Source organism: Mytilus galloprovincialis, chromosome 5 (genome assembly GCF_965363235.1).
Source record: "Mytilus galloprovincialis chromosome 5, xbMytGall1.hap1.1, whole genome shotgun sequence".
NCBI lineage: Eukaryota > Metazoa > Mollusca > Bivalvia > Mytilida > Mytilidae > Mytilus > Mytilus galloprovincialis.
The window spans coordinates 58,064,396-58,091,288 of NC_134842.1; the positions used below are offsets into that span (position 1 = coordinate 58,064,396).

Genomic DNA, 26,893 nt, shown 5'->3' on the forward strand with positions numbered 1-26,893 from the left:
AATTGTAAAAAGTAGTGTCATTTCCGAAATAAATCGTATCATATCCGATACAAGCCGACATTTAGACATTCAATGTAAACTTCCGGGTTTGTGCTCGTTCTGATTTTGGATGATTATTTTGGACCCTACAAAAGCTTAGTTGTGTAGGTACACATTTTGGAAAAAACTGTTGATATTCATATTTGTTTTAAGATTTTTTAAAGAAATAAATTTCATTTTTTTGGTGCAATGTAGAGACAGAAAGCAGTGTCTATTTATATTGCACCAGAATTTTTTTTTTAATTAATAGGAAATAGCAAAATCAATAAATTTTAAAAGCAAATGTAAATTAGGAAATATATGCATTATAGGGACAGTCCGACAGAAATATAATAGTCCCATTTCAGATCAATTTCAGATCATATCAAATCAAAAAAATATAATAAGGCATAAGCATGATGAGAGTTGCAATCTGCGGCTAGTAAATAGGGATTTTTTTAACATAAGGTGTATGGGCAAAATGATGGGAGCAACATTCATAGACAATCTGACTATAACCATGATAACAGCGCTAAATGAAAAAATGACATAAAAGTCTTTAGGGTAGGCTGTTATCAGTTTATTAAGACTTAAAAGTAGGATAGGACCATAGGTACATGTACATTGAGGAAGTCCAAATTATTATAAAGTCTTGGAAGTCTTTTTTTTTTTGCTTTAACGCCTTACTAACATGACAATGGAGTCACAACAACAAAGTAAAATACAATGTAGTCTTTCAAGAAGTCATAATTTTTTGGACTACATGTATTTACATTTAGGTATATAATACAGGGTACATGTAACTGTAACCACACATATATTTTTATTTGGCCTAACTCTAATATACATGTATTATATATATATATATTAAAATAAAATCAGATAAAATGTATTTAAACTTTTGAAGTTGGTAAAAAAGCATACAACATACATTGTACATGTATGTACAATACAAAATCTACAGAGCTTTTAAAATTGATCATTGTTGATGTTCTAAAAGTATAAACATAACAAATAACGCTAGACAAACCATGTTACAACTTGCATGTACATGTACATGAAAAACATAGAATTTGTCCTGTACATGTACATGAAAAACATAGAATTTGTCCTGTACATTTTTGTACATTAACAAATGTATATGATTTATATTTTTGACAAAACATTATGCTACTTTTTTTTATCATATACATCATGTACATGTACATGTATGTACATATTGTAGGCTAAGGCAATGCCAATGAACTGTGCGAATATGAAAGACTAAACTGCTAGTGGCAGTGTTTACATGTACAAAAAATGTACATGTAGGTCAACCTTGAAATGAAAGAAAAGAAAAAACAAAAATGGACAGTTCTCTGTTTACCCCGAGTGGTCAGCTTCTACCCAAAAATCAAGGAGCCAGATGATATATAGTACATTGTAGCATCAACTGGGTGAGTTAATACAGTACCTGTATATACATGTATATATGAAGATGTGGTATGATTGGCAATGAGACAACTTCTCACCAGAGACCAAAAGAAGTAAACAATATTATTCTGCTACATGTAAGTACTACATTTAACCATAGGCATATTGAAATGGTTTTTAATACTTTTTATGCCCCACCTACGATAGTAGAGGGGCATTATGTTTTCTGGTCTGTGCGTCCGTCCGTCCGTTTGTTCGCCCGTCTGTCCTGCTTCAGGTTAAAGTTTTTGGTCAAGGTAGTTTTTATACGCCCGGGACGGGACGTATTATGGTATACCGTTGTCCGTCCGTCCGTCCGTCTGTCCGTCCGTCCGTCCGTCGTCCACACTTCGGACAATAACTCAAAAACACCTACGCCAATTTCCATGAAACTTAAGTGAATTGTTTATATCTATTGACGTAAGCTCCCTTTCGTTTTTTTTTAATTTCAGATTTTAAGTTTTGCATTTATGGGGCTTTATTCATAAAAAAGGGGGGATTTTCAACATTTCGGACAATAACTCAAAAAGGCTTTCACCAATGTCCATGAAACTTTGGTGAATTGTTTATATCTATTGATGTAAGCTCCCTTTTGTTTTTTTTTTAATTTCAGATTTTAAGTTTTGGATTTATGGGGCTTTATTCATAAAAAAGGGGGATTTTTAACACTTCGGACAATAACTCAAAAAGGCTTTCACCAATGTCCATGAAACTTTAGTGAATTGTTTATATCTATTGATGTAAGCTCCCTTTCAAATTTTATAAATTTCAGATTTTAAGTTTTGGATTTATGGGGCTTTATTCATAAAAAAAAGGGTGATTTTTAACACTTCGGACAATAACTCAAAAAGTCTTTCACCAATGTCCATGAAACTTTGGTGAATTGTTTATATCTATTGATGTAAGCTCCCTTTCAATTTTTATAAATTTCAGATTTTACATTTCCGTGTTATGAATTTTTATGCTTAAAAAAGGGGGGATTTTTCCAATTTTGGGACAATAATAACACTTTCACAAAATTTTATGTATGGATGAAAAATTAAAGACAACAAACTTAGTTAAATTTGAGGTAGCCTTAATAGTGCCAATTTTTTTGTGCATTTTTATTTATTATTTGGGGGGGGGGGGGATTTGACAGGGCTCACACTATTTCTAGTTGATCATATAAATTCATTTAAAGCATAAAAGACAAGTTAAAAGAGCAACGGGCGTATCATGCGCTAAAGCGCAGCCCTTTATTGATGAAGTTGAAGTCCAATCGACTTCAAACTTAGTATACATGTTCCCTATGATATGATCTTTTTAATTTTAATGCCAAATTAGAGGGTTTACCCCAATTTCACGGTCCACTGAACATGGAAAATGATAGTGCAAGTGGGGCATTCGTGTACTGGGGACACATTCTTGTTTTTATTCTTGTTTATTATGCTCCAATAATGAATAAATGGATAAGTTGGTTAAATATAATATTAATTGAAATTTTAAAATGTAGTTTACCAAAAGAGCAAAGACTGGTTATCGTTGGTGAACAGCAAGTATGAAAAAAATCGAGACAGTGTGATATTCTGACTGTTGCCTTGCAACTTGCAAATAAAATATTTAGCAAATGAAAATCAAAACGAAGAGTGAGGATTTAATACAAAGCAGGGTACAATGTATATTCAAATATAGTTAACATCTGACTGTCTCTAATATATATGATATATTAACCATGTTGACATGCAGACATTTGAGAAGCAATTGGTCAAACATTTTTTTTTAGTTTATGTACAGTGTACATATATTCTGAGATACAGTAGTATTCATTTGGTATAATCAGCTCTTTTTTTTTTTTTTTAACATGTTTAATACTAAAATTAATACAGTTATTTGAATTTTCAAATATTTTACGTCATGCATCACTTACAAATGTACAAGACATCAATTGTTGAAATGCACATCTAATGCTGCAAAACTGGTAATAATGTTGAATGTTATTTGTGTAGTCAGGGGTGGTACTTAAACAAGTGATTTCAAAATCACTTCTTTGAGTCATTTTGGCTGTGAAATATTTAAAATTTTTGCACAGACTTTTCAAAATCACTGAAACAAGTAATTTGAGAAGTTAAAATTTAATCACTTCAATAAGTGTTTATAACATTTTTGGGATATTTTTCCCACAAGCTTGATTTTTTTATTGGTAAAAAGACCAGAATTCCATTGAGAAAACAACTATGTACATGCAGAAATTGTCATTTCCTTGATAAGCCTGCCAGTGTTTACAATTTATTTGAATATGCAAAAACTGGAATAATTTGTAGATCAGGACATAACCTTAAAATAAATCATTCTAATTCTAAAGAAAACCAATCAGGTCACCTAATACTGTTGACCTTTGTCTGATAGTAAGAGTAGTTAATGAATATTTGATAACAGAACAATTCCCAAGGGTACTTTTATAAGCTTTAGCGCACTAACTTACTGCCCAAGCGCACTGGTGAAATTGATATCAAAAGATAAAGGGATAATTGATTTATGTAGGAAAATTATAGAAAAGTTTGTGAAAATATGGAAAATCAATGAAATTAGCATTTGAAGATCAAAGAAAACACCAAAATCACTTAAATAGGTGATAACTGAATATAAAAAATCACTGAAATAGGTGATAATGAAATCACTTGTTTAAGTAGCACCCCTGACTTCAGATCAAATCTTTTGAAATCTAGCTAAATACATGAAATAATTTCAATTTTCTTTAACAATGTTTAAAGTAAGTCATTTTTTGATGTGTTTATATTTCTTTACATGTTTGATCATTTTTATTTTATACTTTTCAGAGATGTAATGCACTGATGTTCAAATATGACCTTTTCCAAGCATACTGCACTGTGGATGGTGTCATTCTCCACTGTTATTATTCTATTGCTGTGTCTCTTTTGGAATGATCCAGTATTGAAGACTAAACAGTATATCGTGCTACCACCAAGACCTTATTATTTGCCAAAAAAATCTGAAAACCTGAATACAAAATTAGAATCATCTGGTTCTTATAAACCCACAGAAGAGAAAGAAGACATAGCTAAAATACTAGATGTTGTTAAAAGTATGAAACACAAAAAGCCCCTGTTAGTTACACTGATCAACAATGCTTACCTCCCCTTTACCTACAGCTGGCTATGTAACACTAAAGACATGAATATTCATAAGCAGGTAGTCATTATTTACATAATATTATCACACTTTATTAAAAACACATGTTGAATGGAATATTTATTAAAACATCTATGATGACTTTGTAGACTTAGTAATCATAGAAATGATAACTTGACAAAAATTCGCCATTTTGATTGAATTATTATGAAGCACAGCATGGAATTGGTTGTAGTAAAAGTGTGTCAACTGTTATATAATATCATGTCTATTTAGTTTGATACGACTGCAATCTTCGGCGTCGTCAGCGTGGTCCGAAGACGTGTGGTTTCCAGATAATAACTTTAGTATAAGTAAATAGAAATCTATAAAATTTTTACACAATGTTTATAACCACAAAGGGAAGCTTGGGATTGATTTTGGGGGTTATGGTCCCTAAGGTTTAGGAATTAGGGGCCCAAAGGTGCCCAAAACAAGCATTATCTAGTGTCAGGACAATAAGTTGTGTATAAGTATTTCAATTGTTCTGAAATTATAATGTTTAATACCATAAGTAGAAGGTTGGGATATATTTTAAGGGTCATGGGGCAAACAGTCTACATGTAGGAAAAAAAGGGCAAAAAAGGGGCCAAAAACGCATTTTTGTAGTTTCAAGACAATAAATTGGAGTTATCTTTCTTTGTCCAGAATGGTTGTTGAATTACCTAAAACCAATGCTTTATGAAATCTACTTTGAAAATTGGAGTTATCTTTCCTTGTCCAGAAAAGTATTTGAATCAACTTAACTCAATGCTATATACAATATACAATGCAATATTCACTTTTATACTACCAACTGATAAATTAAAGCAATCTTTACCATTCAGTGATTACAAGCACTTTGATTGCCATTCTAGGGTTATGCCCCTTTACAAGTGGAAAAATTGAAGATTTTTTTAGTTTCTGTTCTCTTAACTAAAGTTGGTCTTAACTCAATTTAATGAAATGTGTATATGTTACAGGAAATTTGTGAAATCAGTGATTTTGTAAAATCACTGAAATTTCAGGGAATTTGTAAAACCACTGAACTGATTAGTGATTTTATAAAATCCCTGATTTTGACTAGTGATTTTACAAAATCCCTGAATAATTAAGATCTTTTTCACAGATTCACTGATTAAATTCAGGGAATTTGTAAAATACATTCATTCATTTTTTTTAAGAATTTCTGTGAAAAAAGACTACAACAGTAACACTTGAGTGTTCAACTTCAATATGACATAAGTTTGAAGTTAATCTAGTCTTTATTTTAATATTAAGTGAGCGGTTTTCATGCACAAAACAAGTCACATACTGTAGAACAATGGCTCAGGCACAAATGTCTTGAAATCAAGAGCATTTTGGAATATTTTGTCAATGAGCCACAGAAAGAAGACAAAACAAGCTCTTATCACTACCGTGTTTGAAAGAAAGTTACTGTTTATTATAGTTTTTCTGTATAATTACTGTAGAAAATAAAACCAATTATATCATTTTTTTTAAATCAAATATAAAAACTGAACAGTAGGTTGATTGCTGTCATTAGAGAAGAAAAACACATATGTAAGGTATAAGAAATTGAGTGGGTTAGGGAATGTGGTCCAGTGGCAAATATTACATGCATATCAGATCAAGAGCATCCTATTGCTGCATGAAAATTGATATATAAAAAGCAAATAAATGTTGTATTATTAATTTGCTGCCTACAAAATAACATTTATATTCACAAAATAATAATAAAAAAAAGACAACAGAAAATATTGGTAATAATACTTTGTTTTGTACTTGCATGTTTATGAATAGGTTAATCTAACCAAGCAAAAATAAACAAAGTTTTACCTGCTTTGGTCATTTATAAGACACATGTATTCTATCACAAAGTGGTATAACTTTGAATAAGTTTCTAAAATTTCTCAACTCTTAGTCTTTTAATCCAAATAAAGTAAATATTTTGTTGATAAATGAAGGTATGAAGTTCTTCAATGTGAAGATTTGAAAAAATTGTTAAAAAAAGATATTCATCAGATGAAGATGTTTTAAAAATATTATGTACATCACCGTGTATCATCAGTACACCGGATATAGGTACTAACCGAGGGGACACGATCGATTTTGACCTTACACTGTAACAACAATCTTTGTTTAGCTTTATCAATATTCAATGTATATTTCTCAATATTTGAAATTCCTGCTCCCAAATAATTTTCGCATCGATTTTTTCCTATTCATAAAACAACTTTGATGTTCTAATAAGAACAATTAACTTGTACATGCGCAAATAGTTGTGAATGTCAACACCAACTTTCAATTTCGATACAGTTGTTGAGACATTTACATGTTTTATCTGAAAGAAACCTAATACAGGGCAAAAGTAATAGTTACCAATCACAAACCTACCTGTGATAACTCATTCTTTAACACTTTTTATACGACCGCAAAAATTTTAATTTTTTGGTCGTATATTGCTATCCCGTTGGCGTCGTCGTCGTCGTCCGAATACTTTTAGTTTTCGCACTCTAACTTTAGTAAAAGTTAATAGAAATCAATGAAATTTTAACACAAGGTTTATGACCACAAATGGAAGGTTGGGATTGATTTTGGGAGTTTTTGTCCCAATATTTTAGGAATTAGGGGCCAAAAAGGGCCCAAATAAGCATTTTCTTGGTTTTCGCACTATAACTTAAGTTTACATGTAAGTGAATAGAAATCTATGAAATTTTGACACAAGGTTTATGACCACAAAAGGATGGTTGGGATTGGTTTTGGGAGTTTTGGTTTCAACAGTTCAGGAATTAAGGGCCAAAAAAGGGCCCAAATAAGCATTATTCTTGGTTTTCGCACAATTACTTTAGTATAAGTAAATAGAAATCAATGAAATTTAAACACAAGGTTTATGACCACAAAAGGAAGGTTGGGTTTGATTTTGGGAGTTTTGGTCCCAACAGTTTAGGAATAAGGGGCCCAAAGGGTCTAAAATTGAACTTCGTGTGATTTCATCAAAAATTGAATAATTGGGGTTCTTTGATATGCCGAATCTAACTATGTATGTATATTCTTAATTTTTGGTCCTGTTTTCAAATTGGTCTACATTAAGGTCCAAAGGGTCCAAAATTAAACTTAGTTTGATTTTAACAAAAATTGAATCTTTGGGGTTCTTTGATATGCTGAATTTAAAAATGTACTTAGATTTTTAATTATTGGCCTAGTTTTCAAGTTGGTCCAAATGGGGGTCCAAAATTAAACTTTGTTTGATTTCATCAAAAATTGAATAAATGGGTTCTTTGATATGCCAAATCTAACTGTGTATGTAGATTCTTAATTTTTGGTCCAGTTTTCAAATTGGTCTAGATTAAGGTCCAAAGGGTCCAAAATTAAACTAAGTTTGATTTTAACATAAATTAAATTCTTGGGCTTATTTGATATGCTTTATCTAAACATGTACTTTGATTTTTGATTATGGGCCCAGTTTTCAAGTTGGTCCAAATCAGGATTCCATATCAAGTATTGTGCAATAGCAAGAAATTTTCAATTGCACAGTATTGCACAATAGCAAGAAATATCTAATTGCACAATATTGTGCAATAGCAATTAATTTTCAATTGGAGTTATCTTTCTTTGTATAGAATAGTAGTTGATAATATATGTTGGAAATTTGCCAGACATGAATATGATGTCATTTTCTATTTTTATTTGCCAATAACTTTATGTAAATAACTTCATTGGAAATTTGCCAATATAAAATGTTGCTGATGAAGCTTTTTTTCCTTATCTTATCTAAAATGTTTTTAGATAATGTATGTTGGACATTTGCCAGACATGACTATGATGTCATTTTCTATTTTTATTTGCCAATAACTTTATGTAAATAACTTTATTGGAAATTTGCCAATATAAAATGTTGCTGATGAAGCTTTTTTTCCTTATCTTATCTAAAATGTTTTTAGATAATGTATGTTGGACATTTGCCAGACATGACTATGATGTCATTTTCTATTTTTATTTGCCAATAACTTTATGTAAATAACTTTATTGGAAATTTGCCAATATTAAATGTTGCTGATGAAGTTTTTTTTATTGTTTTATACAATAAACAATGTATATTCACTTTTACTTCCAACCAATCTTTACCATTCAGTGATAACAAGCACTTTATTTTACATTTTAATATTTTATGATGTATTTAAAAGAGTAGTTATTGTTGCAAACTCCATTAGAAATTTGAATTGATATCAGTTTTGGAAAAAGGGAAACGGGGATGTGAAAAAAAAAATGGGGGGGGGGTTAAATTTTTCTCATTTCAGATTTCATAAATAAAAAGAAAATTTCTTCAAACATTTTTTTAAGGGAATTAATATTCAACAGCATAGTGAATTGCTCAAAGGCAAAAAAAAAATTTTTAAGTTCATTAGACCACATTCATTCTGTGTCAGAAACCTATGCTGTGTCAACTATTTAATTTTAGATTTAAATAAGTTTGAAGAAGAAATCTTTAATTGATTTGTAAAATCTTGACATTTGTTTTGTGTAAAAAAAACCATGTAATGTCAAAAATTTGATCACAATCCAAATTCAGAGCTGTATCACGCTTGAATGTTTTGTCCATACTTGCCCAAACTGTTCAGGGTTCGACCTCTGCGGTCGTATAAAGCTGCGCCCTGCAGAGCACCTGGTTGGGTAATAAACGAGTATGAAAATAAAGTTTTTGTGTACGGTGTACAACAACTTAACTATGCACCGTACATAAGGATTTATGTGGTCAGTTGAACACCGTACACAACGCTTCTTTAGGGATAAAATATCAAAAAATAACATTTGTATGAAAGATTTCAATGCCAATTATTGAAACAGCTATACTTATTACACACACACATGGACCTTTTATTAGAAAAAGAGTTGCAATGGATATAGAATTATATGGGATGAGACGAGGGCCACCTTATTTGACAAGTATTTGCACATGCTTTTACAATGTTTTAGTACACATGTAATCCCTCTTGTTTTGTGAAAATAATAAGACATCTCTAATCATCAACCTACGACCAAATCATGTCATAAAACAGCAATTATGTTTAGATTGAAGTACACATTGATATTATGTGAACAAAACAAATATTTTTGTTACCGTGTAAGATCAAAATTGCTCACGACCACTTGATTAGTACCTATATCCGCTGTACGATGATACACGGTGTACATTGTATGTCTTGAAGACATGTACAGCATAGTTAAGAAAATTCACCTATCAATAGCTTATAGTGGTAGGGATGTCACCCAAACTTGTCTTGCAAAAATAAGCAAATTCAGAGTGGTCTAAATACCCATTTATATGCCTTTTAGTCATTATCATTATACACAAGTTCTAGGTCATAGTGTTTATTTTAAAAACAAATATGTTTCTAAATCATTAGTGATCATTCATTTGGTTTATCTTTATATTAAGAAAAACACATTTCTAATAGCATGTTATACTCTATTGTAATCAGGGATTTTACAAAATCCCTAGCTCTATTTTCAGTGATTTTGTTTTTCAGTGATTTTGTAAAATCCCTAACAATTTCAGGGATTTTACAAAACCACTGAAACTGTTAGTGATTTTACACAACCACTGATTAGTCCAGTGATTTTACAAAATCCCTGATTTTACAAATTCCCTGTAACATATATATTGCTTATTACCTCTAAACTCAGTTTAAGTTCAATTTTTGCCAGCTTCACTTTTACAGTTCTTGAGTTATGTCCCTTTATAACGTTATATGCAAGCGGGGGCATCATCTGTGTCCCTTTGAACACATTCTCCATTTATTTTTTTAGAAGTTACTATCAATATATATTAATTTTAACCATGTGACTTTATGACATTTTATATTTTAATATTTTATGATGTATTTAAATGAGTAGTTATTGTTGCAAAATCCATTAGAAACTTGAATTGAGATCATTTTTGGAATAAGGGAAAAGGGGGAGGTGAAAAAAAATGGGGGAGGGGGGGGGGGGTTTCAATTTGTCTTATTTCAGATTTTAGAAATTAAAAGGAAAATTTCATCAAATATTTTTTTTTGAGAGGATTAATATTCAACAGCATACTAGTGAATTGCTCAAAAGCAAAAAAAATAATTTTAAGTTCATTAGACCACATTCATTCTGTGTCAGAAACCTATGCTGTGTCAACTATTTAATCACAATCCAAATTCAGAGCTGTCTCCAGCTTGAATGTTGTGTCAATACTTGCCCCAACCTTCAGGGTTCAACCTCTGCAGTCGTATAAAGCTGTGCCTTGCAGAGCATCTGGTTTTTCATAGTTTAAAAGAGCATATCTAGACTAAAGGGGCAATCTATGGAAATCTTTCAACAAAATTTTTTTTAATATTGCATATATTGTAATATAAACAGATTATAGATGAGCTGTATGTTACAAGCAAGCTGTGTATTTTATAATTGATTATTCAATGACATGTGCTTTACATTTTAAGGAATGCATTGGAAAACTCTTTGAAAAATCAGTTGTGAATTTTATGGAATATTTAGAATGGACTGTTGCAGTTGTTTGTAGATTCAAATTCAATATATATTCACAATTTTATTTCACCATAAAATACTGGTTGATGTCATATTGTAATAACTGGCCAAACGGGTGTCTTTTACTTTGCTGCCACCACCTGTGTTTACAGGTACACAGGGAACCTCAATAGACTAGAATAACTAGTCTAAAACAAAACAGAGAATGGTTTAAACGCGGGTGTACTTTATATTACTAGACCAACAGGGTTAAAATACTTCTGACACATTAACTTTACTTTATATTTAACAAGAAACTCAAATAGCGAGAACAATAGGGGTAAAGAATATTCAAATACGTAATAGTCTGTGTATCTAAACGCACTTTCTATCGTGTAGTTTATAGAACAGCATTACACTGTAAAATAGAGGCTGCACCTCTATAACCTGGAATCGCATATAAACTAACACTCAAGAAGTGGAAACTTCCAGGACAGTACCATCAGACTATTCCACAAATGAATATTACAAAATGTATCTATCTGACAATCGAATAGTCTCTTGTCTCAGTCTAACAAGAAGATCTATTCTCTCATGAGACAGTCTAAGGACAACAACCAGAGACCAGTTGGACAACAATGGTGTATTATGTGTTTTCAGCAAGGAAAAGTAAGATAAATGTGAGCATAAAGATGTTTTATCAGTAAATTCACAGATTGTTCAGTAAACAATATTACACAGTTTCTATCTAAATTATTTGCTACAGTGTTCAATAAACTATTAAATATGCTATAACATTAACATATATTATATCTATGCTATCTTCTAATAAATTATATATTACAAATAACCTTAACTTGTTATATTTAATACTATGACTTCAGCCTCCTGGAGAAAGCACAGGAAGACAACTTCAATCGCTAAGATTGAGATTATTTAAGAGAAATCTAATTATTCTAGCTTCTTACAATTCCTAACCTAACAAATATTCAAGATTTACAAATATTCTCTCTGAATGCTGGAAAACTCAGCAAACAGGATACTTAACAAAATGTCCTTAACACAATGGGAGTGGGAATGGGGAAGGCATGTAACTTTAATCCTTTTACCTTAAAGAAACAGGTTAGCAAATAAAATCTAGCCTGAATAAATAGACCAGCTATTTATATGTACATGTACGTGTACAATTATATTAAATCCATTTTTGATTCTGATCTAAGTCTTAGAATACAAAGACTTATAATGAACAGAAAACGTCCAAAATGTTCTAAACTGCAGTAAAACTGCTTAAACTACATGAAAATCATGATAGAAATATGATAAACTTCAGCTATCAACTGACCGAAAATCTGGCAACATATCCGTAGGTCTGACAAAGTAGGAAGAGCCCCTGACAAACAGGTGCAAGTTTTATATACCCGACGAAGCTATCGGGGTAACGAACGGTTCTTAACGGGGAAACGAACGGGGAACTGTGAACGGGCCTGACAAGAACGAAAATAATCCCCGATTGCTAGAATTAAGTACATAAAAACGTAAACAACATGTTTACGGAACAGAAAAATCATCTTAGTATCATTTACAATCACAAACAATATCGTTTTAATACAATAATCCTGGAATAATCAATCTACAGCCGCTATAGTATTCATACACTGTTTTACGCTAGTGGTACATAAAGTTCACTGAGGTTACACACAGATCACCTCATTTGCATAATCAATACACAAAAATCATTGTGCCGGAAATGGCGACTGAAGTGAAAGTGAAAGTTTACTGCAAAAGTTATCTCGTTTATACAACAATAAAAATGGTTTTACACTTGGAAAACGGATTACATAGAACACTGAAAACATAATGAATTGAATTAAAAAGGTGAGAACCGGTGTCAAACTTTAAAATAGCCAAAAATTGAATCCTAGCCGATAACAGGTGCTTGAATGAAAATACACATGTTTTCCAAGGAATTTCGCTTGGCCAAGTCATTACATTGGCTCCCCACTTTAGTTTTCAGTGTCCTCACGAAAACACAAAACTATCGTGAATTATTATGCTCATATTATAATAAAAATATAATTTCAACAATAACAAACTTTAAACTTTAAAACTTCAACCTTGACTAGAATTATTTAACAATAGACAAGTTACTTGTAAGCAACAGCACTTACACACAGATACATTTCATTTAATCTCTAGAAGAGTAATTCGGCAAATTACAATAAAAATTACAAGATACAACTTGTAAAAATATAGCAACACATTAATGTGGCTATCAACATTCATCTAACAATATCAATATTAATTCAAAAATCTACCCATCTGAGGATTTTTTTTCATTTTCAGAATGTCTAATCCTACAAAACATTTCAAAAATTAACCAACAAACATAAATTTACTGACTACCATACTGGATTTGAGGTATAAGGTCATGGATTCCTTATACCTCATAAAAACTTGAAACATAACTATTAGCAATAAACATATTGCTAATAACAAGCAACACTATCTGTCACTTACAGACTAAATACACCAATGTCTAAATATTTAAAATACAAGCTAATTAGTGTTAGATTTTTGCTAGCACTAAAAATGGCAACTATTAATACTGGACAATCTCAGTAACAGTACCAAAACAATTACTTAAGTAATTGAAATTTAAAATACCTAAATATATAAATAACAATCAATACAATTAAATAAATATAATCTATCTTCAGGTCTTCTTCTGTAGGGGTCTTCGTACGCTGGACTTCTCTTTCCTGGACAAGGATACAGTTCTCCTGGGGACGATATTCTTCTTCAGAGGGGAACAGGGACGTCTATAGGTATCCACTGGAAAAATGGGTCAGCTGGATGTTTACATGTGGAGATAGTATCTGACTAATTCCAAGTAATCGGAGTATTAAAACAAGTTCTCATCATCAGATAAAGGTTGCAGGATAAAATCTAGTAGTAAATAGAAGATACTGACAATTTCAGAGGTGAATGGACGTAAATAGGATATTAAGTGTAGAAATATGATGTCATGTTAAACATGTTAAAGCTGCCAGCAGAACTAAAAGGCTAATCTGCAATGGAGGAGGTTCAGGCTCAGGCCTTGCCCTAGTTACTGATTCACTAAATGCTGGAATCTTAGCAACAGACATGGTATCTTTATGCTGATCTAGTGAAGATAACCATCGAACACTCAAGTTTGTGGAAGTTTCATACCTAGAGTTATCTTTGACATTCACCAAATGTATAACTTCAAATTCCATTAAACGTGCAGTACCAATAAGCGTGTTTCGATGTATGGTCACCTCCTTCATAAAAGGGTTTACCAGTGTAATTTTACTCATCACACGACCAGCAAGATCAACTAAACAGGTAGTAATTATTAGGGATGACTTCTCCATAAAATCAGCAGAAGGTTCTATCAAAAATTCTTGATGAGACAACCAACCGTCTAAATCTGTTTTCTCTATATATGCTGACAAGATAAGCTCACTGTATCCTGGTACAACTGTACTGTCAGCTGCTACAACCTTTCTAACTCTACTTAATTCACCAGCAAATTTAAATGGAATATACTGTTCATTCCAATATAAAATTTGATCAGCCAACCTTATTTCAGCAGGACCCTTTTTGCCCATTACAAGGATATCTAATCCTAGCAAAACGCTGTCCGCAATATGCGCTACCACTAGCTCCATATTAAAACTAAAATTTCCAAGTCTCACTCCAAAATCAGCTGTTCCCAACTCCCTGAGTGGGTTTCCATCAGCTCCAAAAAGCGAGTGCGACTGCACCAAAGGTGGCCTGACTTCTTCAGGTATTCTTAGATATAACTCTTCAGATATAACGGTTCTGGCCGCTCCAGTATCCACAGTAAAAATAGTGGTTACATTATTTATCATCCCATCTATATAAATTCCATTCTGTCTGGACTTCTTTTCAATCTTAAAAACTGGTTTATCTCTAGGTTCTTCTGTTCTGAATAACCTCTGCATTTCAGAATCTTCAAAAATTTCAGGAATATCAATATCTTCAAGGACTTGAGGCAAAATTATCTCCTCTTGGATCTCAAAACTTGGTTCAGCTGTATCAACAATCTCAGCTGTACTTTCTAACTCTATTGGTGGACCTAACTCCACTAAAATAAACTGTTTCTCCTCCAAAAAATCATTGGATATGGTATTAGGGGTATGGTCCAATACTTCAATATGGTCCATTTCAGGCTGGGTCTCTGCCATACAATTCTGAACTTTAATACTACGGATAAGGTCCAATACTTCAATATGGTCCATTTCAGGCTGGGTCTCTGCCATACAATTCTCAACTTTAATACTAGGGATATGGTCCAATACTTCAATATGGGCCATTTCAGGCTGGGTCTCTGCCATACATCTCTCAACTTTAATACTAGGGATATGGTCCAATACTTCAATATGGGCCATTTCAGGCTGGGTCTCTGCCATACATTTCTCAACTTGATGCGTCAATACATTATGATCATCAAACATTTTAATTTGGGGTTTCTTGAGTCCTTCATCATGATCATGTTCATTAACAAAAGAAATCTCACTTGATTCATTAACATCAACTAAATAAATATTCTGGCCATTTTTATGTTCATCATGGGTCTCCTCTCGGCACATAGAATTGACCGTCTTCAGTTTAAAGGGTCTGGATCATTCACAAAATCAGGGGCATTCGGATTCAAACGGGTATCAGGTCCAAAATTATTATTTCTTGGCCTTGGCTGGAAAGGAGCAGGTAAATTCTGGTTAAAAGACACTGGTCTGTCGTTTCCATTTTGGTTAGGGGCATCCCTAAATCTCCTGGGCAGGGGACATTGCCTGGCAAAATGACCAACTTGATCACAATTATAACATCTCTTGTCTTTCAGAGGCCTGGAATCAAATTGCCTCTGTACAAAATCTTGCTGCTGGATCTGACGAATGGGCTTTCGGTTAACCTGGTTGAAACCTTTGGAGAAATTAAAGTCTTCGTTAGGGTAGCGACAAGTTTCTTGGTAGTGTACAGTAAAATACACGGCTTCTTCTATGGAGCTGGGCTCTTTATTCAGTTCCACATGTATCCTGGCACTCTCATCTAGAAGCCCTAAAAGGAAAGTCCTTAGTAAGTCTTCTTGTCTGGTCCTTTTGTCTCTGTGGGGGTAACCTTTGTCGTAAAGCATTTTCAATTCTGCAGCAAAATTCTGTACTGACTCATCATTATGCTGCCGTCTACCATAGAACCTAGAAATATAAATTTTGGTTGTATCTATCTCTCCAAATCTATTTTCTAATTCTTTAACTAGTCTTCTGTAAGATTGGGTAACTTTGCTAGACAACTGGTCATAGACAAAGTCACCGGCTGTCCCCTGCAATCTAGGTAATAATTCGGCCAACTTTTCTTTCTTGGACCAGCTGAACAGGTGGGCAACAGCTTCAAACCTGTTAAACCAAACTTTCCACTTTTCTTTTCCTGTAAAAATGGGTAGTCTATTACTATTCTGTTGTTTACTTTTGGAGACCCTCGGACTCCTATCTTCATCACCGCTGAACTCGGAATCACTGTCGCTAGAACTACTACTAGATGAGCTAATATGGCGGTTTCGATTACTTCTTCCTGGGGACTTTATAGCTGATGGGAAAGAGGACCTGCCTCTGTGGCTCTTCCTCATCAGTGTCTTTACAGGGGGGTCAAGGGGACTATGTATACTGGATATAATAGTTTCAGTCATGTTTCTCATGACCTGTACGACTTCCGACATCATACTTCTCATGACGGTTGTAATGCCTTCAAGAAGCCCCATATTGTTGTTCTGTATAGCCTTGTCTGGACTATCAGGTGCACCATGCAAGGTAGGAGAGGGTGGCATTGTTCCTCTGTGAACAGTTGATGGGGACCTTAAATTCCTGGAAACTCTCTTTTTCATTCTGGTACTAGTACTAAGTGCAGGTACACTCTGGCTCTTATTGGGTCTTTTTATAACTGTGGCTTCTGCCTCATCATATTCATCAGAGGACTCAAATTCTTCACTATATTCAGTTGTGATCTCGGTATCATACGTGTCTTCACCACTGTGGTCTCTGGTTGATCTTGTTTTCACCATTTCTGTTTATTCGTATTACTATTTCTAGGTATGGGTTCGTATCACTGGATACTCGGGTAACTGTTGAGTATCCCACCGCTGCCACCAATGTAATAACTGGCCAAACGGGTGTCTTTTACTTTGCTGCCACCACCTGTGTTTACAGGTACACAGGGAACCTCAATAGACTAGAATAACTAGTCTAAAACAAAACAGAGAATGGTTTAAACGCGGGTGTACTTTATATTACTAGACCAACAGGGTTAAAATACTTCTGACACATTAACTTTACTTTATATTTAACAAGAAACTCAAATAGCGAGAACAATAGGGGTAAAGAATATTCAAATACGTAATAGTCTGTGTATCTAAACGCACTTTCTATCGTGTAGTTTATAGAACAGCATTACACTGTAAAATAGAGGCTGCACCTCTATAACCTGGAATCGCATATAAACTAACACTCAAGAAGTGGAAACTTCCAGGACAGTACCATCAGACTATTCCACAAATGAATATTACAAAATGTATCTATCTGACAATCGAATAGTCTCTTGTCTCAGTCTAACAAGAAGATCTATTCTCTCATGAGACAGTCTAAGGACAACAACCAGAGACCAGTTGGACAACAATGGCGTATTATGTGTTTTCAGCAAGGAAAAGTAAGATAAATGTGAGCATAAAGATGTTTTATCAGTAAATTCACAGATTGTTCAGTAAACAATATTACACAGTTTCTATCTAAATTATTTGCTACAGTGTTCAATAAACTATTAAATATGCTATAACATTAACATATATTATATCTATGCTATCTTCTAATAAATTATATATTACAAATAACCTTAACTTGTTATATTTAATACTATGACTTCAGCCTCCTGGAGAAAGCACAGGAAGACAACTTCAATCGCTAAGATTGAGATTATTTAAGAGAAATCTAATTATTCTAGCTTCTTACAATTCCTAACCTAACAAATATTCAAGATTTACAAATATTCTCTCTGAATGCTGGAAAACTCAGCAAACAGGATACTTAACAAAATGTCCTTAACACAATGGGAGTGGGAATGGGGAAGGCATGTAACTTTAATCCTTTTACCTTAAAGAAACAGGTTAGCAAATAAAATCTAGCCTGAATAAATAGACCAGCTATTTATATGTACATGTACGTGTACAATTATATTAAATCCATTTTTGATTCTGATCTAAGTCTTAGAATACAAAGACGTGTAATGAACAGAAAACGTCCAAAATGTTCTAAACTGCAGTAAAACTGCTTAAACTACATGAAAATCATGATAGAAATATGATAAACTTCAGCTATCAACTGACCGAAAATCTGGCAACATATCCGTAGGTCTGACAAAGTAGGAAGAGCCCCTGACAAACAGGTGCAAGTTTTATATACCCGACGAAGCTATCGGGGTAACGAACGGTTCTTAACGGGGAAACGAACGGGGAACTGTGAACGGGCCTGACAAGAACGAAAATAATCCCCGATTGCTAGAATTAAGTACATAAAAACGTAAACAACATGTTTACGGAACAGAAAAATCATCTTAGTATCATTTACAATCACAAACAATATCGTTTTAATACAATAATCCTGGAATAATCAATCTACAGCCGCTATAGTATTCATACACTGTTTTACGCTAGTGGTACATAAAGTTCACTGAGGTTACACACAGATCACCTCATTTGCATAATCAATACACAAAAATCATTGTGCCGGAAATGGCGACTGAAGTGAAAGTGAAAGTTTACTGCAAAAGTTATCTCGTTTATACAACAATAAAAATGGTTTTACACTTGGAAAACGGATTACATAGAACACTGAAAACATAATGAATTGAATTAAAAAGGTGAGAACCGGTGTCAAACTTTAAAATAGCCAAAAATTGAATCCTAGCCGATAACAGGTGCTTGAATGAAAATACACATGTTTTCCAAGGAATTTCGCTTGGCCAAGTCATTACAATATGACTGCCAATGATACACATATCAACCATAGTCCAACAGACTACAGGACTTGTCACGGCTTTAAATTAGAGCAAAACTCAAACTGTAAGGTGAACTACAAAAGGCCCTGACATGAACAAAAGGTGAAATAATCTTTCATTGGTTTGGTTTCATATTGATATTAAATGATTAAAGAACGATTCATTACATGTATGTCTAAAATCATTATCATTTTTGTTTCTCATCACCTCTATTTGGTCTTTCTTATATTATAAATTCTATGTAGAGATTTACAACTATTTAATTATAAGCTCTAGGATGACTTATTGATAACAAAATTATGATGTATTGTGAGTGAATTGTCTCTATGGACTTGTACATAGTACATTTTGTACTTGCAAATAAAACTACTCTGAAAAAAAAATGTTTCCATTTGAAGCTTTTCCATCTGAGTAAGTACTTCGCACTAGTTTTATTGGGATTTAAATTTTTACCTAATTTTTCATTGTTTTAGTTGCATACAGTACATGTATGAACATTTATGTTTTTCTGCTTCAATGTTTTCATTAATACATTTCAAGATACACATTTTTGCTTTCATAGAACTTATATATACAGTGTAACCTGCCTCATCCAACACCTGAGTATTCTGACACCCTGCTTAATCTGACATTTTTGTCTGGTCCCCTAGTGTGTCAGATAACACAGGTTATATAAACACTGTATGTAGATTAAATCAAGGATTTGTATTGTAAGACTCTCTTACCATACAAATCCTGGTTTAAATATACATGTATCAGCTTTACTTTATATTAATGTACCTTCTAGTTATTTTAACTGCAAAGCAAGAACTTGAAGTCTCTAGTCTTAGGAGCAACTGATATGAATTATAGCAATGTATTAAAGGCTGACTGTGTAGTTTATGAACATTTGTTATTACTTGATATTCTTAATCTTATTATCTCATAATGCTTTGGCTGTTTACATGTTTCATTTAAAGTTTTATTTGTTTACACTTTGCAATGATGAATTTTGACTCAGTAGATTACATTTTAACAAATTAAATGTTTGTATCCATTTAGTTCCATGAGACTTGTTTTAGGTCTAGATTACTAGAATTTCTTTTGCAATACCCAATTTTGCGAGGGTGATATTTTTTTTAAATTTTGTAGTGTTCTTTTCAAGTATCAATCTTTATAACAATCATGCAATTTTCAAGATGAGTGATTCACATGAAGAAAGCTCAATGATTTTTTCATTTTGAAATTTGTCTACTTTGCTGGGTGCATATGGTGAATTATATAATTGTTTTTTTTTTCAAACTATCAATGAAAATTGATGCAAAGACATGAAAGAAATGCATTACTTATTATGGAATAGACAACTTTCGAGTTTGATGCAATTCCGTCAAAAACTCTGGTTTTAGTGAACATCATTCGTGCGTTTGCGGGCATTGTCACTTCTGTTCCAATGTTGAGCGAGTGGTTTGAAAACTATATAGTGCTAAAATTATTACACGAATTAATCGGCAAATTAAATTCTCATAATTAACAATCAGCACTGCTGTCATAAGGGGGTTGTGCTTAAGTACTTACAAAGCAAACTTTATTTCTAGTTTATCCTGCACAATGACGATCACTTAGAGGCTTGATGAACGCTAATAGTGCAGGGATATAGGCGATCCCCTCTATCTGGTAAATGACGTCATAAAGGCGTGCATAATTGACGAGTTTTTTCCAGTGACGGATGAACTTGAAAGTGGTCGATTGTCTCCCTTCTATGAAATTTCAAAATGCATTCCATATAATCTTTAGATCTCTTTTACAAATGTCAATAATATGAATTTGTAGGTAATTTTGCATTCTGAACATGATATAGAAAATAATTTCCCTATTCACATGCATGATTTTTAGGTTGATTGATCCTTAATTTGTTTTATTTATGTGGTGGATTATTTTTGATTCTGACTATAAGTTTGACAGAAAATAACATATTTGAATTTAAAACTCTGGACATAAATATATACAGTATCCAGAATATTGAATATATGTATAAAGGTTTTATTTAGTTAGCACATTTTCTATCTATGTTAGATTTATTTTTTAATCTTTATTGAACCGTTACATATATCTTTCATAATTTTATTGACATGTAATGTGAGGAAGAGTAAATTTGTCTTGTATATTCATAAACTAATGCATAAAAAATCAACTGTCAACTTTTTATTTTGGTGATCTTTTTTAACTTCTTAAATGTATTTCAGGTTTTATTAATTACAACTGATAGTGAGTCCAAAGACCATCTGAATACATTATGGCCAGACGTCAAAGTGGTCGCTATTTCAGGGATGTCATCAAAAGGAGATCAAACCTATAGCCATGCTGGCTATGTAAGACTTATGATCAGACGAACACAAATATTGTTGAAAATGTTGCAGAATAATATAGAGATATTCTTGTTTGAAGTTGATTGTTTGTGGATAAAAAATCCTGTCCCAATATTAGCGAGCAACACAGGTTTTGACATTTTGGTAAACCCTGTTTCTAATAGACCTGGTATAGTGGCAGGCGGTTTTATATACATGTTTCCTACTCGTGCAACAAAATATCTGTGGAATGAACTGAATAATAAACTAACAAAATTAGAACAGAGGATAAGGAATTTACCACCTGGAAGAGGTATTTCTGAAGGTGAAAATGACCAAATATATCTATCAGATTTAGTCAAACGAAGAGTGGATGGTTTGAAATGTAAAACTTTGCCACTTACAGAATTTTCAGATGGTAAATGGTATTCATTTCCCAATAAAACAAGGACAGCATCAGATCCTTATGTAGTCAACAATAACTGGGTGAATGGTAACCAGAACAAAATTTCAAGAGCAAAAGCTTGGGGACATTGGTTTATCAGGAAAGATAACTCTTGTGATACAGAAAAAGTGAAAGAAATTGTTAAGCTTTGATGCAACTTTGATTTAAGTAGAATATATAGAAGGAAGTGTAATAATAGTTCAAATGACTTTTTTTAAAGAAAATTAAAAGAAATATATCATAGTTTTATACATATATATTTGTTTTATAGGCAGAATTTTTCAAATACTTCAAAATTAAAGATGAAAAGAAGTATTTTTTACAATCAAGAAATTCATCTAGTCATTTACTTAATTATGTGTTCATCAAAATATGTTTATCATTTTTTTTTTTTATATATTCTCTGTTTTTACTTTTTCAACAAGAAAATTTTTATCAGTATTATATTATATGGAAAGAATCTCAACAATCAATTTAATTGATTGTTGAGATTCTTTTCATTCTGAAAATAACACTTAAGTTTGATAAACACTTTAAAACACAATAGATGTACAATTACTACAATGTATTTAATTATGACTGTGATATTGAGAAATCTTAACAAAAAGCATTTTTAAAGCTACTTGTATGTTTTTACAAATGTATATGCGATTTTGTGGTGGACTTTTAACAAGAACATGTAAAAGTGTTGATATATATTATACAGGACATGTATATTCAGTACAATTTAGTTAATTATATCACATTCTTCTGTTTTTAAATGATTTTATTTTGTATATATATCTAAGAATTGAATGCTTCTTTTGGTAAATTTATTGGGGTGAAAAAGCCTTGACCGAAGCACATTTTGTATGAAGCGTGGATTGCTTCATTCTAAAAATGTGCACATAGTCACCACTTTTACAAGTTAAATTACAACCCAATAAAATTACTATAAGAAGTATTCAATACTTTTTTTTTTTTTACTATTTTATTTAAGGATCATGAAAACAGGATTTCTATCAAGTTTTTCTTTCTTTACCAGTACACTTTATCAAGGGAGCTTGTGTCATAATAAATACATTTCATTTTGAAATGAAGGTTAGTTTCAGAATTACAAGAGATTGCTGTTGGCAAATCAAAATGACAAATCATAATGAAACATACATGTACATGTAATGTAAATTATACTGAAATGTTGAAAAAAAGTAAGCGTAGATTCCAGTTTTGGTATTAAAACAGTTCTAGATGGTATATATCATATGCATGATTCATGAATATTTGAAACATTCCTAAGTGAATTGAAAATAATTATTGCTAGATAAAATTGTTTTTTTTAAAGCAACTATTATAAAGAACTGAACATATCCTGCTCACTATTAAACATACATGTAGTTATTTCCATCCATGATCTTATGAGGCCATGTTCTGACAATATTATATTTCTGGACAAATTGTTTATTAACTGAACTATTGAACTACTGAAATGGCATATGTTACTGCTAGTGTCATTTTTTTTCTTTTTGCAACATCAAGCTATAACATATTGGTAAAAATGCATTTTGACTGATTTTATTCATTAACTATAAAACAAGTACATAGACCTATCTTTAAAAATCACATTTAACACTATGATGTATGAATTAAAAATAAGGAGACATGAAGATCATTTGTATAAAATTTTTACTAACAAATCACTTATAGATTATTTTCAAAAATTTTATATATACAGGACATATTAATAGTGCAAAATGTACAATAACTTCTTGTTATATGGTTTGTTTGAGTGCAATTTGTTTACATATTCAGTTGGAATATTCGTTTATTTTAATTCTTTGATTAGTCATTCATTTTATTACATTGCCTTTAAAGCATATAAAATAGACACTGCAAGGAAAGATATCTTTTATCTTTGTATTTTTACTTTCATATTGATGCAACATTATTGCCTCGCAGAAGTGAAGTTACAGGATTTTTTTTTAAAACATGTGAAATTGTCAGTTTTTATTTGATTGGAAAATCACAATATTCAATGCCAACCAATGTAAAAATTATTAATCATTATAAAATGAATAAATTTATATAATTATTATATGATTAATATAATACTAATCAGCATTAAATGTGTCACATGGGCAATTCAGGAAAATAATTTTTACATCTTGTATGATTAAAAGTAATCAAAACTATTTACTGGCATGGCGATTGTGGTCACTATGTATTAAACTGTCATTCTGTTGACTCTGAACTTTTCTGATGACAGTTAAACCAGGAAGATCACAACATATCTGATATGATTTAAGGGGGTAGACCTTGGTTCAGGGAGATAACTCTTTAAATCAGTTTAACGTTTGTAAAAGTCAAGTTCATCAATGTATATTTTAAGCATTTACACGAAACAGATTGAAAATAATCTATGTAACCTAGAAGCTTAGAATATATTTTTGAAAATGGTTGACACAAACGTACTGATGATTTTAAGAGTTATTTCCCTTAACCTAGGTCTACCTCCTTAATATGATAAATAAAAACAACAACAATTTTTTATATGGTGAAAGTTTACAGTATTTTATTTGATTATTTTTCTGTTTTGTATTTCTCAGGGATCAGTTTAAATGTAGTGTTAAAAATGAATTTTAGTAAAGTGTCTTTTTATATAAATGTATATGTTTATGTGTGTTTTTCTTTTCTTTTAAGGACATGATCACATTTACTATTTATATTTTATAGTAATCAATGTCTTCTCTGAAACTATTGAAACAACTGAACAAATTTCTTCCAAACTAGGTCTGAATGATCCTTATGATATCTATTATCATGATTATAAAGTGTTTTTCTGCCAATCAGACACTCAGCCAAGAATTTTAATAGTTAGAAAGATTTGAATCTCTTAGACAGTTTGCATATATTGTGTGTATTGAACAGTGTTGCATGGCAGAGTTCCATTATAAAGTCCCATTTTCATTTTTCCAGTCGTGCATCTCCTCCTTCCTTTAGCTGATAGTTATTGTTTTTACTAAGTTGAATATCATATTCAAAACATTTAATGCTGACAGTATAACGAAACTGATGGTTTATTGTCTCACCTTCAATGATAGCTGCACAATGTTAACCATGGGTATGCTTATCTGGTGACACTTAAACTATTTGCATTAAGCTGAAATATTTCAAAAGGTAGAAAATATAGATAATTCATACCTTTTGTATAGATGCCTTTTGTTAGGCAGTTCCCTTTGTAACATGTCGATTGTTCTTGACCTCATTTTCAGTGACTACTAAAAAAATGTATAGATTATATTTGTCATATAAATTCACAATTTTAATGAGTGAAGGATACTTATATTTGGTATATAGGATAGTTGCAAGGTCTACATGTTTGGACGTTTATTATACAGAGTTGACCTTTACTTCATTTCATGGATGAGTGATCAAGGTTAAAAAGTTACGTAATTAGGTCCGTTTTACAGGCCGACTGTGTGAAGGCTGTATAGCAAGTCAAGGTATCAGATACTTTTAATAAAGGTCAACAACATTTGGTGTATGAAATGATAGTATTGAATGCCTACATGTCTGACTGGCAGGTTTCATCTAACATTGACCTCGATTTCGAGGTTTATTGGTTAAATTGAATGTTTAAGTTTTTGTGTTTTTGTGTTTTGGTTTGTTTCTCTACTACCAGAAGGAATAAGTCAATTGCATTTTGTTGTATGGGATAATTATTTGATGTACATTTTTGCCTGGCAGGTATGATCTAAAAAAAAAGTAAAATCGCAAAACTACTGAACTCTGAGAAAACTCAAAACAAAAAGTCTCTAATCAAATGGCAAAATCAAAAGCTCAAACGATTGGACAACAACTGTCATATTCCTGACTTGGTACAAGCATTTCATATGTAGAAAATGGTGGATTAAACCTGCTTTTGTAGCTAGCTTAGCCTCTCATTTGTATGATAGGTGCATCAAATTATAATAACAACGATGTGTGAACAAAACAAACAGACATAATGAATAAACATGTCAAAAATAAGGATACAGTAGTCAACAAGTGTGTTATAATCTCAATGATTTTAAAAACAAACAAATATGTAACAAAGAACACTTTGACCTAATTTGCATGGTATATTGGCCATTTTTATTAGCTCACCTTGCCCGAAGGGCCATGTGAGCTTTTTTTAACATCACTTGGCGTCCGTCGTCGTCGTCCTGCGTCTGTTAACTTTTACAAAAATCTTCTCCTCTGAAACTACTTGGCCAAATTAAACCAAACTTGGCCACAATCATTATTTGGGTATTTAGTTTAAAAATGTGTCCGGTGACCCGGCCAACCAACCAAGATGGCCACCATGGCTAAAAATAGAACATAGGGGTAAAATGCAGTTTTTGGCTTAATAACTCAAAAACCAAAGCATTTAGAGCAAATCTGACATGGGTTAAATTTGACTATCAGGTTAAGATCTATCTGCCCTGAAATTTTCAGATGAATCGGACAACCTGTTGTTGGGTTTGCTGCCCCTGAATTGGTAATTTTAAGGAAATTTTGCTGTTTTTAGTTATTATCTTGAATATCATTATAGATAAAGATAAACTGTTAACTGCGATAATGTACAGCAAAGTAAGACCTAAAATTAAGTCAACATGACTGAAATGGTCAATTGGCCCCCTTAGGAGTTATTGTCCTTTATAGTCAATTTTTAACAATTTTCATAAAATTTGTAAATTTTTACTAACATTTTCCACTGAAACTACTGAGCCAAGTTCATTATAGATAGAGATAATTGTAAGCAGCTAGAATGTTCAGTAAAGTAAGATGTACAAACACATCACCATCACCAAAACACAATTTTGTCATGAATTCATCTGCTTCCTTTGTTTAATATTCACATAGACAAAGATGAGCGACACAGGCTCTTTAGAGCCTCTAGTTATAAATTTTATGTTTGGTTTAATTC

General features: G+C 32.0%; 1 protein-coding gene across 3 annotated transcripts; it reads left to right on the top strand.

The window, feature by feature from the left end:
- The first annotated feature begins 56 nt into the window (after positions 1–56).
- LOC143076122 (uncharacterized) lies at positions 57–24,618 on the top strand. Of its 3 annotated transcripts, XM_076251776.1 has the most exons (5): positions 57–143; positions 1,244–1,454; positions 4,287–4,659; positions 19,596–19,608; positions 21,420–24,618. In XM_076251776.1, the coding sequence occupies exon 5, from the start codon at positions 21,504–21,506 to the stop codon at positions 22,116–22,118; it is 615 nt and encodes a 204-aa protein (XP_076107891.1). In that variant the 5' UTR covers positions 57–143; positions 1,244–1,454; positions 4,287–4,659; positions 19,596–19,608; positions 21,420–21,503; the 3' UTR covers positions 22,119–24,618. The 3 variants fall into 3 exon arrangements, with proteins under 3 accessions (XP_076107891.1, XP_076107890.1, XP_076107892.1); XM_076251775.1 differs by lacking the exon at positions 19,596–19,608; XM_076251777.1 differs by lacking the exons at positions 57–143; positions 1,244–1,454; positions 4,287–4,659; positions 19,596–19,608 and adding an exon at positions 18,934–19,059.
- Positions 24,619–26,893: the final 2,275 nt, after the last annotated feature.

What these genes read in the sequence shown, in the direction of transcription:
- LOC143076122 (XM_076251775.1), top strand. Translation starts at nt 4,312, where the DNA reads ATGACCTTTTCCAAGCATACTGCACTGTGGATGGTGTCATTCTCCACT. An exon ending in ACATGAATATTCATAAGCAG is followed by an intron (nt 4,660 to 21,419) that starts GTAGTCATTATT and finishes AATGTATTTCAG; the next exon opens with GTTTTATTAATTACAACTGA.